This window comes from Thermobia domestica, chromosome 4 (genome assembly GCF_964235325.1).
Source record: "Thermobia domestica chromosome 4, izTheDome1.hap1.1, whole genome shotgun sequence".
Taxonomy (NCBI): Eukaryota; Metazoa; Arthropoda; class Insecta; order Zygentoma; family Lepismatidae; genus Thermobia; species Thermobia domestica.
Window position 1 is genome coordinate 256,649,201 of NC_137457.1, and position 13,899 is coordinate 256,663,099.

General features: G+C 35.4%; 1 protein-coding gene across 1 annotated transcript in view; it reads left to right on the forward strand.

The window, feature by feature from the left end:
- The first annotated feature begins 10,132 nt into the window (after positions 1–10,132).
- Positions 10,133–13,899, forward strand: part of LOC145684003 (uncharacterized) — a 31,154-nt gene continuing 27,387 nt past the window's right edge. Inside the window, exon 1 of the mRNA XM_081755791.1 lies at positions 10,133–10,224. Coding sequence (XP_081611917.1) covers positions 10,222–10,224 — 3 coding nt within the window. The 5' untranslated portion in view covers positions 10,133–10,221. The remainder of the gene's footprint in view (positions 10,225–13,899) is intronic.

Genomic DNA, 13,899 nt, shown 5'->3' on the forward strand with positions numbered 1-13,899 from the left:
TGGTACCACATACTTGATGAAGCCCCAGAACTCGATTTACATCAGTATGACTACACAGACAGTGATGGCGAATGGATCCTAGAAATGACACTTGGAACTCCTTCTAACGACTTCCCATTCTCCTGCACTTGCAAAAAATGCGCAAGAAACACACATCTTTTTAAGTGTCGCATTAATGTCACGTCTTGTAAATTTTGCAGTTGTAAAAGCAGCGAATATAACAATCTTTCACGTAATTTTGATGTTATCGAGTCACGTCTATTTTTATGTCACATCTATGTGCACCTATTCGAGTAAAAAATATATGTATTCTAAACTAAACAACACCTCAATATCACTATTTTTTATTGATTGCAATTACATATATTCCGACTTAGTGTTGTACCTTGTAAAGAAAAATGGAAATAAAGTCTTCGTTTGTACGTTCAGTGTAATCAGTATTTGAAGTGACGGGAGAGAAACCAATTCATACAATTAATAAAATAAACAAATATCAGTATATATAAAACTTCAAATTTAACATGGTAATAAGCGAGAATTAATTTAAGTATCTTTGCAGAATAAAATTATTTTCTTGTAAGTAAATAGGATTTATATTCAGAACTCAGATAACGAATATATGAAAAAAGTAGGTTATATTCAAAAACAACTAGTTAATACTGGCTTTACTAAATACAGTACGACTTCTACTAAATGAAATAAAACCTCTGAGAAATTACAGAGACTTACATTTAACTAAATACCGTAAAATAAAATAAAATAAAATGTAGCGTATACATTTACGTTATACAGACGTAGACAAATTATTAGCAATTTTTTGAAATTCACGGAAATTTGTTGATTTATTGCATTTCCTAAATTTTGCTGAAGAGAGCTAGTTGTGAGACACTATGTGACTATGTTATCACTGAGCGACATTTGTAAGTTGTTTGTAAGTTCTTATATGACAGGAGAGTGATGATTCATCCAGTAATCTGATGCAACATGAGGAAAGGTAGTTCCCAGATGAGAAATGTTTGAATGGAGGAAAAACCCAGGGAGCACATAAACTCGTCTTCGGAGCTAAAATCGCTGATCATGTTCAGTTAAAAACCTTTCTTGATACGAAAAGGGCTTGCTGGAGCAGTTACTGGTTCATTCACGAGTGTCTTGTGTGCATGTAGGGTGGTTCAAGTGTGATTTTGTGTGTTTGCTTGAAAAGGATTCTTTGAATTGTTGTGAACTGTGGTTTTGGAGTAATGGATAAGAGAAAACACGTGTCGCCAAAGAAACGAAACGAGTCGTGATAATCCGGACTCTGTTGAACTTGAAAAGCATGTCCAAGTTCCAGGTTAGCAGAAACGTAGGGGGCAGTGCATCGTATATTACAAGATTTGCACAGAACTTAAGCCATGGGAATGTATTGACACCAGAACATAAAGGTGCTTGCGGCTGAAAATCATCGCTATCAGCCTATGCAGACAGACTGCTGGTAAGGGAATAAAGAAAAAAATCATCGAGCAAGTTCTACACAAGTACAGAGAATTCTTGCAAATGCTGGTGTCCATGTTTCATCTAGAGCTATTAGTCGGCGATTGTTTGGCAGAGGGCTGAAAGCTACGCGTCCCAGCAAGAAACAAAAACTTGACTCCGGCGATGGTGAAGAAACGGTATCAATGGGCGAAAGATCACTAGGATTGAACTGCAGATGATTGGGGAAGGATAGATTGGTATTTTATTTGTCATTTGAGTTTGATAATACATAATTCAACTTATCAATTAAGTGTAATTTGATAGATTGCAAATGTATAGGTTGTCTGTATTATTGTTACTGAACGAATGTTAATGTGATTTATGTGGACTTCAGTAATTTTAGTCATGAAAACATGTCATTTGTCCGCAGGTTGTATTCAGTGATGAGATTATAATTTCTGTAGAGGAGGAAAACTTCCAGTATGCGAGGAGACCCAAAGGCGAAGTCTTTAAGACAGATTGTGTAAGACAAAATGTAAAATATCCAACAGGACTAATGGTGTGGAGCTGCATTAGTGTGAAAGGAACGGAACGTCTCTATGTAGTAATAAGAAATATGAACGCAGGGTAATATCAGAAAGTCATCACAGAACATCTTTTGCCACAGTTGCGTGAATGCTTTTCATCTAGGGACCCGATTTTTATGCATGATAGTGTGCCAGGCCATAAGGCTAAGGCTGTTTTCAAGACTTTGTAAAAGAAGGGCTTCAGAGTCCTTCTATGGCCTGGAAACAGCCCAGATATGAACTCTATAGAGTCTATTGGGCCCTTTCTGAAGAAAAAAGTTACGGAGTAGCATCCAACTTTAAGAAACCAGCTGATAGAAATGGTAAATAATATATGGCACGATGATCCAGAAATAAAATAAATTTTGCTGTACGTTAATAAACAACATGCCAATATGAATCCAGGCACTATGTTAAGTCAAGGGTTTTAATACAAGGTACCAAAATACTGTAACAATATATAGAATGTAGTGGGATACAAAATTATTCAGATATTAAAACGTTTCCACATATATTCTTTCTTTAATTTGTGATTTTCTTCCATTTTTACGTGAAAATCCTAAAATTGCTAATAATTTGTCCACGTCTGTATATCAGCATTTAACTTTTCGAGCATTTTTGCGATACAGATAGGTTTTAGGCAAGGGCATCGCTTTTGGGAGTGGAACAGGGAGGTATTTGTCCCAACTTTCTCCCCTGAACTTCTTTTTCATAAGGATATTTATATGGTACAGATATTTGTAAGAAAGTTTAGGAAATAGTGCTGCCCCAAATTTTTCATGACGCTATGCCACTGGACGAAAAGGTAGAAATAGTGAATTTGCTCAAAATTTGATTCTGAACAACTTTTGTAGAAGGCTATTTTTCAAAAAACTCAATGTTCTAAATATATTTAAAGATTTCTGATATAGAGTAATTTTTCGGCGACCTTTTACCTTGGCCGCCATATTGCCAAAAGCCTCACGATTTTCAGAACATGTGACCAAGCCAGAAATCATCCACTAGTGCCATTAGACAAACTCCAGTAATAATTTGCTCTCGACCTTTTCGATCCAACATGACCTAATGGTGGCTCCCGCAATACAGGTATACTGAAAATGTCACGTATACCGGTATCGATCAATACAACCACAACTCATACAGCACCCTCTACAAATACGGAAGGTCTTTCTCCCGGACCCTGTATATACACACAGGGTGTTAATGAACTCTAAAATTGTAAGATATCTCACATCAAAATAAGAAAATAAGTTTATGTAAATCTGTGAGTAAAAGTGTATAGTTTTAGAGCTGGACCTGTCCAAACGTGTGGAGAAATTACATTGTAAAGGAAGATATACAAACACTATAGAAATATTTCAACAATGTACAATGGGTGTCGAATATATTCCCTACATGCCATAATTTTTAAACATTTCCCAACAGAATTTTCAAATGCACTCTGGTTGAAGGGTATATCCAAAGTAGATAAAAATAAGCGTTGACAGCAGTGAACACGGACTGCGCCAGAGAGAAATCGGAAGTGTTTGGAATCTCCAGCTCCACGGTTCCTTGTGTTCGGAATAACACTTGCTGTGATGTATTAGATTATTTATGCTAAAACGTAAAATAAATAAATAAATAAATAAAAAACTATATCGTGAAACAATACATCGGAGCACGTGTTATTGCAAACACGAGGAACAGTGAATCTGGTGCCCATGTCTTCCGACTTCCTGCTGACGTATTCCGTATTCATTCCTGTCAAGGCTTATCTTTTGCTTACTGTGAATTCTGTTGGAACTGAAATTATGCCATCTAGAGAATTCCTTGCGTACACACTACATACTGCAGAAATATGCATTTTTGATTAGCGGATTTTTCAAAGGAATTAAGAAAAATAGCAGAAGAGATACGGATAGGTCAAGAGAGTCATCGAGTAAAGAATACGGAGGAAGTGAACAGAATGTTAGAGCGTATAGGAAATAAGAAGGAGAAAACAATTATGTTTAGTATTGACGTTAAAGCAATGTTTCCGAGTATAAAAAGGGATTACGTAATGAAAGTCATAGAAGAAGAGGTGAAAGGGAAAGAAATAAGAGACTGGAAGAAAGAGAAAATAGTGAAAGCCTTGAGAGTAATATGGGACAATAGTTTTTGTACAATAGGGAACAAACTAGTCAAGATTAAGGAAGGACTGAGTATAGGTTCAAGATTAAGCCCAGTGTTGTCAGAACTGGTGATGAACAGATGGGAGCAGAAAGTGATAGAAGGTGGAAACAAAATAATATTGTTTTGCAGATACGTAGGTGACCGTTTGGGGGTACGGAGAGGAGCAAAGAGACAACTGCAAAAAAAATTCGTAAGGAAGGTTGCAGATGAAGAAAAAGGAATACGACTGGAAATGGAATTGGAGAAGAACAACATTATAAACTTCCTGGATATGATTATAGAGAGAAAAGAAGGACGATTTACAACAAGATGATATAGGAAAGAATGTGAGGCAGGAGTTTACTGTCACGAAGGAGTGATGTGGATTACAGCACCAAAAGAAACTTTATAAAGAGTATGGAGAGAAGAATAGAAGAAATATATACTGAAGAAGAGAAAAAGGAGGACATAGAGAAGTTCCACAACCTACTAGAGCAGAACGGGCACAACAAAGAGAAGTTAAGGAAGAACAGAATTGAAGAGGAAAGAAGGAAAGGAAGGAGAGAAAACAAGAGGAGAAGAAGAAATGGCACGAGATGGAGAGCATCAGGGAGAAGACGGAAGTACTAAAGAACTTACTTAGAAGAGATGGTGTGAAGACGTACAGAAAAGGAGGAAGAAGAATTTTGGAAGTGATTAAGAAAGCGAAAGGTAGAACGAAGGAAATGTGTGAGAAAGATGAAGGTATAGTGTATAAAGTGACGTGTATGGATTGTGATATGATATACATAGGGGAAATAGGGAGAAAACTTAAGGAGAGAATTAAACAACATAGAGATGATGTGAGACTTAAGAGAGAAAATAATGCCATATATAAACATGTTAAAGAAACGGGGCATGATATAGATTGGGAAGGTGTAAAGGGGCTAGAAAGGGAGAATAGACCAATGATAAGGAAATGGAAGGAAGCACGAAGGATAAAGAAAGAGAAAAGTGACAAATTAATGAACTGGACAAGTGGACTGTTAATACATGATTTAACAAATCGAAGTAAAAGAACAAGATTGAACATATTTATATGTAATTTATATTCATATATTTAATATATAGTTTAATATTGTATATAGTTATACTTATATAGAGTTTTATATATTGTTATATTTTATAGTTTTTTTTTATGTCTATATATATTTTTATATTGCTGTATTTATTTATTTATTGAACAAATTCCCAGATACAGCATAACTTTGCCATTTTACACAAGGAAATGTCAACAAAAAAAAAAAAGAAAAAAGAAAAAAGAAACCAAGACAACAATAACAACAACAACATAGAACAGTATCAAAAAAGAGTGTAAAAGTAATATTATTCGTCAGAACTCGTTTAATTGCTCTTTCAAACACAGGGTAGCTTGAAAAAAATGTTCACATTAGTTGTTACCTGATTATAACAGTTTGGTATTCTGTATAAAAGAGACCTCTGTATAATTGCCAACCTAGGACGGGCAAGATGGAATAGGTGGGTATTTCGGGTAATGCGGGAAGGGACACCTAAGGATAGTTCCTGAAGTAATATTTCCGATTTTAAGTCTCCATTCACTATTTTATGAAGATATTTCAGGTCAGAGATAATTCTACGTACTTCCGGAGTCTGGATATTCAGATGTCGCAAGAGTTCCTTCTTAGATAATATTCGAAGAACAGGAATACGGAAACGGACTATAGCGATAAAGAAATTAAGAATAGAATCAAGTCTGGAGAGATGTGTAGGTGATGCCAAGGCCCATATGGGAGAGCAGTATTCGATCTTGGGCGCTATTGAAGTTTTATAAAAAGTTGCTAATGACGAAACAGTGCGCAACTCAGTGAATCGATAAAGAAGTCCCAACATGCGCATTGAATTCTTAAGTATTGAGGAGATGTCGTCAGAGAATGTGAGTTTTGAATCAAAGATGACACCAAGTTCATTGTGACTAGCAGAATATGTGTGATAGGGGAATCATTGACATGGTATGTGGAGGGGACAGGTGACTTTTTCAAAGTAATAGTAATATTAAGCTGTCACATTTCTTATTGTTGAGTTTCAAGTGCGACATTTCACACCAGCCTATAAGGTAATTTATGTCTTCCTGTAGAGCAATTGTGTCATGGAGGCACTATATTTCTCTGTATAACTTACAATAGTCAGCAAAAAGCAGAAGGCCACTAGGTTGAGCTGATAAGTGTGTGTAGAGATCCTCCATAAACAGGACAAATAGCAGAGCCTCAAGTAGACTTTTCTGAGATCACGGGTTGGGGGTTAGAAGTCGCCCCTGAAAGAACAACTCTCTGTTTACGGTCCTTCAAGTAGCTGGTGATTAAAGAGATAAATTTGCCATGTACACTAAATCTATTGGAGAGTATGAAGAAGATGAATGTGATTGACAGAATTAAAGGCCTTCGAGAGATCAAAGTAAATAACATCTAATTCAGTATTATTATTCATACATTTGACTGCACAGGAAAAAACGAGTACTTAAGTTTGTGAGACTTGAGCTTTCTTCCAAAGAAGTTGTGACCTACTTTTGAGGGGCTCGTTTGTAGTAGTGGAGGGGAGGAAATTGAAAGAAACATCCAATGAATCGTGATCCGAGGGAAAAAGATTTCTGCGTGGGACAACACAACGAGGTTCAAAGTTAGAGAGAATATAGTCAAGATTGCTACTTTTGCGGGTATTATGCTTATTATGTTGACCTAGACCAAGTCCATTAATAAAATTGTTCATGAAATAACTGTCGTTTCCATCTTTAGCGATGCCATGCTTGCTGTCCTGGCACATGATGGAAAGGTTGAAATCACCCAATAGGATGACGTCACCGTGTGACAACGCATGTAAAATTGAGTCATGGCAAGCTTCTAAGATGTGCTGAGGGGTGTTCTTGTGCGGCCTATAGAAGCACCCAATAAACACAGACCGAAGCTTTGGAATAAAAATTTCCACCCAAATGGGTTCACAGTCCCGTTCGAGATCCAGTCTTCTCTTGCTCTTCCACTTATTATTTACATGAATCATCACTCTACCTCCACGAGTTATGAGGTCTTTACGATAAATGTACAAATTATTAGAAAGGTTAATTTTACTGTCGTTCACTGATTCATTCACCCACGATTCGGTCACTGCGAAACAATCCAGTTCCCTTATCTCACCTAGGTTCAATGTGCACTCAAGTAATTTGTTTTTAATACTACAGACATTTTGGTAATATATGTGGAAAGCACTGGCGTAATCTGTACGGTGTGGGCCAGGGTTTAAGTGAATATCACAACAAAGGAGAAGAAAACAAAAGAGAATGAGGTACTTTTTTTTTGCTTTAGACTCATATCTTGGCACAAAGTCACTGGTAGTTCCTCCGTCACTATTAGCAGTACCTGAGAGAGTACATGGTGGCCCTCTTGGTATAAAGGCAACGAAAGGCGGAAATTTTGGCACCGGAAATTTTGGCACTAGTAGTTTTGACACGGTAATTTTGGCACCAAGAAACGAAGCAAACAAAATTTTGGCACCAAGAAACGAAGCAAACAAAATTTTGGCACCATTTATAATAGAAGTACAGAAAATGTAAGAAAATACTCTGAATGTAATAGATATTTAAATTTACATGTTATTAACTAGAACTGCTCCAGTGCGACGAATCAAACCAGTGACGAATGTACAGTCAGCGACAAAATTTCTTTATCTTCTGTAAAATTTATTTAGCTTATAACTTTGGAATTGATGGACTGATTTGATTAGTTTTCTGAAATTTACCGAAAACTATATCTGCTTTAAGTTGCTGAATATTGCACTCAAATCTGTCCGTCCATTCGAGAGATGTTCGCGGAAGAAATTTTAACATAGGACAAAAATCAATAGGGCTTGTGGATTACTTCAACCAGACCTACGTTTCCGGTACATACCGGCGTGTTCGGGCCTTTGGAAGAAACGACGATAACATCCGTCTGAGAAATGTGCGCCCTATTTTCCCTCCAGAAGTATGGAATGTTTACGACGTCACACTAAATAACGAACCGAGAACAAACAACATGTGCGAGCCCTGGAATAACAAGTTCAAATATCTGGTTGGAGTCTCTCATCCGTCAATCTGGAAATTAATCCAATGCATCCAGCAGGATAAAGCCAGGTCTCGACACTGCTTTTGCAGATTGCTGTAGGGGAGCGTCCAGCCAAGAAGACGAAGCGGATTTATGAGCATTTGCAGAAAAGACTTCAAAATTTGTGCTTGGCCTACAATGCTGGAACAAAGAGCATGCAAGAATTTTTGCATGCTGTTTCATTTAATGTTGTGCACAACAAAAGTTAAAGATGTAAAGAAAAGGTGCAATGTTTTACAATTGGGATCATTGTGAACCATATATTATTGCAAATCATGTATTATTGAAATTCATTTATTGATTTGTTAAGTTTTCTTGCGTAAGTGTGTATTTAAGTTTTCTTAGTTAAGAGTTGAATAATTTCCATTTTGACTTGCTTTGAATACCTAATGAAGCTACCAATATTACCTTTTACTGGTGTTTGTACATTCGTCGCTGGTTTCATTATTCGTGCTGATACAGTTCTAGTCATTAACATGTGAACGTAAATATCTATTATATCCAGAGTATTTTCTATTTTTTTCTCTGTACTTCAATTTCCATGGTTCGAATCAGCAGTTACTGTTTGCACTTGAAAGTAAAATACAAACCCATTAGGGGAAAATTTTATCTATAATATCTAATGAATATCTAATGAAGCTGCCAATATTATCTTTTACTGGTGTTTGTACATTCGTCCTTGGTGCAGGGAACATAGTGCAGTCTTCAGCAACTCAAAGAAGATACAATTTTCCATAAATTACAGAAAACTTCTCAAATCAGTCCATCAATTCCAAAGTTATAGGCAATAAATTTTACAGAAGAGAAAGAAATTTTGTCGCTGATTGTACATTCGTCACTAGTTTGATTCGTCGCGCTGGAACAGTCCTAGTTAATAACATGTAAATTTAAATATCTATTACATTCAGAGTATTTTCTCACATTTTCTGTACTTCAATTATAAATTGTGCCAAAATTTCCGTTTGCTTCGTTTCTTGGTGCCAAAATTACCGGTGCCAAAATTACCGTGTCAAAACTACTGGTGCCAAAATTACCGCGCTCCGAAGGCAACAGTAATAAAATGGAAAGATCTTCCATTACACTTCAGTCCATGTTTCATTGGCAATACTTCACTTGGGAAAGTCACAGCACCGACACTACATGAAGACAGTAGAGCACGCACATAAACACTACACCAACCAAGAAAAGAAGATAAACAATAAGAACATCACTTTGAATCGACTTCGAGAAGTATAGTCTGTTATTTATATCAAATAGGCATCAAAGGAAGATCAAGGGAAAGTTTTAAGGCAAGAGGTCAAGTATAAACAACAGGTGTGTTACAGATGTCTGGAAAAGATAAACACAGGTGAGAGGGTAATTAAGTCAGGGCAGGTGGCCGACAGATGACGCCCGGGGAAGTAAGACGCAGTTGGCTTCCCATGCACACAAGGAATTTGAGTACTTTCACTTTTAGTATAAATATCCATGCTCTAAGATATCTCTTTCAGTTAGTGTCTGATGAAGACAACGTTAAGTTGTCGAAACCGTTACACTGTAATTTAGTTTTTAATAAACAAGTGTATATACTCTGGTCAGAAGTATTTATTATTTCTTTGATTAGCGAATCTCTGACTTACAAGACTGACATGGGCCACTTTTTCATGGTTTTTCGTTTTTAAAATAGAGCGCCTATTACCTATTCCCTAGCTCTGATGCCATGCACTTTTCCCCACAGGTCCATATGAACTTATTTTCTTATTTTAATGTAAGGAATAATCTCTTATTGTTTCTCGGCATAGTTCATCAATGCCCTGTGTGTATACATATATTATTGAAAGTTTTTCTAATACAATAATAAAATTGTTTCTATAGAGAATATAGTGTTCTTATAGTGAGAAAGCAAGCCGGTTTCAAGTATACGAGCATTTCAGTGACGCGAATACTGCACTTCGAAAACAGTCATGGTAATTATAGGAAAAATAGTATTAATAAATAATTATATATATATATATATATATATATATATATATATATATATATATATATATATTGTAATTAGGAAAATTGTAGTCAGTCCTTTCAGAGAGTTCGTGAATTAGTGCTGCTACTACAGAAGTAAAATAGAATAATTAAAATATATTCAGAGATATATACACAGAGAAGTCTCTACTGAAACCTCTATTAACTATAAGCCTGTCTATAAAAGAAATAGAAAGTGGTACTGTGGGAATCTGTTGTAGATAGATTTCACTCTAAGGAGAAAATGTTTCTTTTCGCGGAATCTAGGAAAATTCGGCGTAAGAAAATTCGGTGTACGGAAAACTCGGTGTGCGGAAATTTAGGCGTAAGGTAGAATCGGTGTAACGCATATTGAATATTACCACTTACGATAATTTACGACACTTCATATTGTGAAAACGAAAACCATAAAATGTAACGAATAAAATGTTATTACCCGTTTCAAGAAAAGCACATTTATTTTTTGCCTTGAGTCCAATACCTCTTTCATGTCTTTTGCAGGGTATTGTTATAAACTACTTTTCATCACACAATGAAGCTGACACTTTTTGTCAGAAATAAAATAATTACAACTATAAGTTCAGAGAATAGTTATAGGAACAACTAAAAACACCACTTTGCCTCACGTTCTGCCCCAGACATGAACATAATATGGTCGTTAGTGAATAAACTGCAGGAAACAGGATCGCTTCTGAGGAAGACAGGGAAACATCGGATCTCGCTGGTGGATGTTGTGGAAGTAGTCAGTTACCGACTCTAAGTCACTCAAGAAATCTCTATTCAACATGTGATTTATGTGTGTTAGCACTAACACTTAATTTGTATTCTTCAATTTCGCTTCAAATATCCAATATCTCATTCGAACTGTAACGTACAATGGCGAATATTTGCTGTTTTTTTTTTTTTTTTTTTTTTTTTTTTTGCGGTCTGCTTTATATTACTCCGGATGAATTTAAACCAGTAAACATAGTCCCATAAATATCCCATTCTTCCTTGATGATTTGCAGCAAACTACATGAAAATCGGACTTCAGTTAGAAATTCTAGAGCCAAATGAAATCCGTGAGTTTCGAAAGAATCACTCTGTATATACATATGTAAGATGCAAAAATATATTAATGAAAAAAGTCTTAGTGGAAAGGGCAATATAAAGCAGGATGGTTTTATCAGATAATAGTTGTACAGTAAGGGACACTTCTGGATGGTACACCCATATGGAAATTTACGGCAAATGTGTACCATCCAGAAGTGTCCCTTACTGTACAAATAGTTGACTTCTCCTCCAATCAGACATTTTAGTTTGTTTGCCTTAAGTTAAAGTAAACAAGTACTGCAACCCTATTGACTCCTTATTGACTTCTCCAATCAGGCGTAGATACTTTAGTTGAGGCATTTATTTTTACACCTTTGAGTAACATAAATAAACTACCAGGTATGTCATTTTTGAAGAATTTAGATTTAAATATTTATTTATAAAATATACATAAAATCGCCAGAACATTTTTGAAAAATCTACAATTTTCAACTTTACCCGTCCAGTAACCTACATTTTTTTGGAAGTAGAAAATTCTAGGAGACATCCTCCAAAACAGCATAAAAACTTAAGTTTTAAATTAAATGTCGATTGGTAGCGATGATCGCTTCGCTAAATCACACGAACGGACATCGAAAAACAAATGTTTCGTCATGTAAGAGCCATAAAATGTTAAAATCCGTCGAAATCTAGAATTCAAATAATTTCAGGAACACAATTCAATGTAAAGCAATATAAAGTAGACAGTAAACAGTAAAAATGATAGTAGACAGTAAAAGTACGTTCTACACAAAATTTGAACTTCAAACTAATACGCTCATTTATCCTCAAAGTTGAGTTTTTAATAAATTCTACGGCCTACTACAACGAATCTTTCTGTACACCTAACATTCTCAACACCGAATTTTCCATACACCGAATTTTCTGTACACCGAATTTTCCTGCTCCTAATTTATATACTTGTGCTGTGCAACACTGTTAGATCTGAGCAAAGCTTTTGATACAGTATCACACAATTCATTGGTGGAAAAGCTATATTATCATAGTATCAGGGAAATTGAATTGTCATTAATGAACTCCATTCTTAGTAATAGACGACTGGCAGTCCGTATTGCCAATGAAAGGTCAAGGTTTTAGAATGCAACGTCAGGGGCGGCTCAGGGGAGTGTGTTAGGATCTTTACATTTTCTTAACTATATAAATGACTTCCCAAGTTTTCTACCTTGTAAATCTGTTTTATATGCTGACGACACAACACTTCTAAGTACAAATAAGACCTTAATGGAAGTCAAAATAACGAAACGTTAGAAATGCCATCATGATTATTGCAACATGGTTAAAGTATAACAAACTTTATCTCAAGGAATCTAAGGCAGAAGCTATTCATTTTTGTCTTGGTAATCGCGTGGCTGATCCAAATGCATGCCATTCTGTAAAACTTTTGGAAACCTATCTAGATCCAAAGCTGAACTGGGAAGTACATGCTGAAAATGTATGTAAAAGACTATCTAGAATATTGTTTTTAATTCGCAAACTAATTACAACCATTACTGAAACCGTGCTTCTTACAGTGTATTATGTTCACTTTCATTGTCATTTACACTACGATATATTATTACGGGGTAATTCATAGGGTGCTCAAATTGTCTTCCAATGGTAGAAGAAAGTTATGAGAGCAATAAAAGGTTTGCCAGACACTCTATGACGTAGACCATTCTTTAAGAAAATTCAGATCATGACAGTTCCTTCTTTGTACATTTTTAGATGCCTTATGCACATTAGAGAAAATGAGGATGGTATTGGTTATCGCAATAATATTCACTCATATAATACGAAACAAAGATGATTTAAATACCCCACATGTTGGGCTAAATATAACCCAAAGAAGCTATAAATATACCGGCGTGAAACTGTATACTGTATTACCAATATACTGTATATTCGAAAAATGTGTAATGTCGGTTTCAAAATCCAATATAAAACATTTCTTATAAATAATGTTATTTATAGTATTTAATGAATTCGAATACAAATGTGAGTTATGACAATCTGATTTTTGTATATTATTGATTCTGTCTATTACAACATTCGTTGTTTAATGGCAATGAAAAAATATTCTATTCTTCTATTCTAATTATATGACACACACGAAGTTCAACACAAGACTAGCACACACGTTACATTTCCGGTGGCTCATTAAAAGCTTCGATTCAAATGAAACGCCAATCAAAGCAGAATATTTGTTTCAACTGACTAGGATGATTTTTGGTAAAAGTGAACGTACTTACTTTGACTGTTGTTCGTATTCTTTGTTATTCGTACTGTAGTTGTTTAAATCGCGACTATTAATTCGTTTTAGTTAATATTAAATTATTTTACGAAATATTCCTAACTGAATTCACATTAAAAATAAAATTCCCAAGAAGAATCCCAAACTCAAAAATATCCCTTTAATCTTAACAGTAGGCAAAACAGGAATTCCTGTTTCGCATACACTCTTGATTAGGTAGGAATCTTGATAAATATTGCTGGGAAGCTAGAAGGCGGAACAGGAATAGGAAGACACCAAATAGTCACATGCTTCAAGT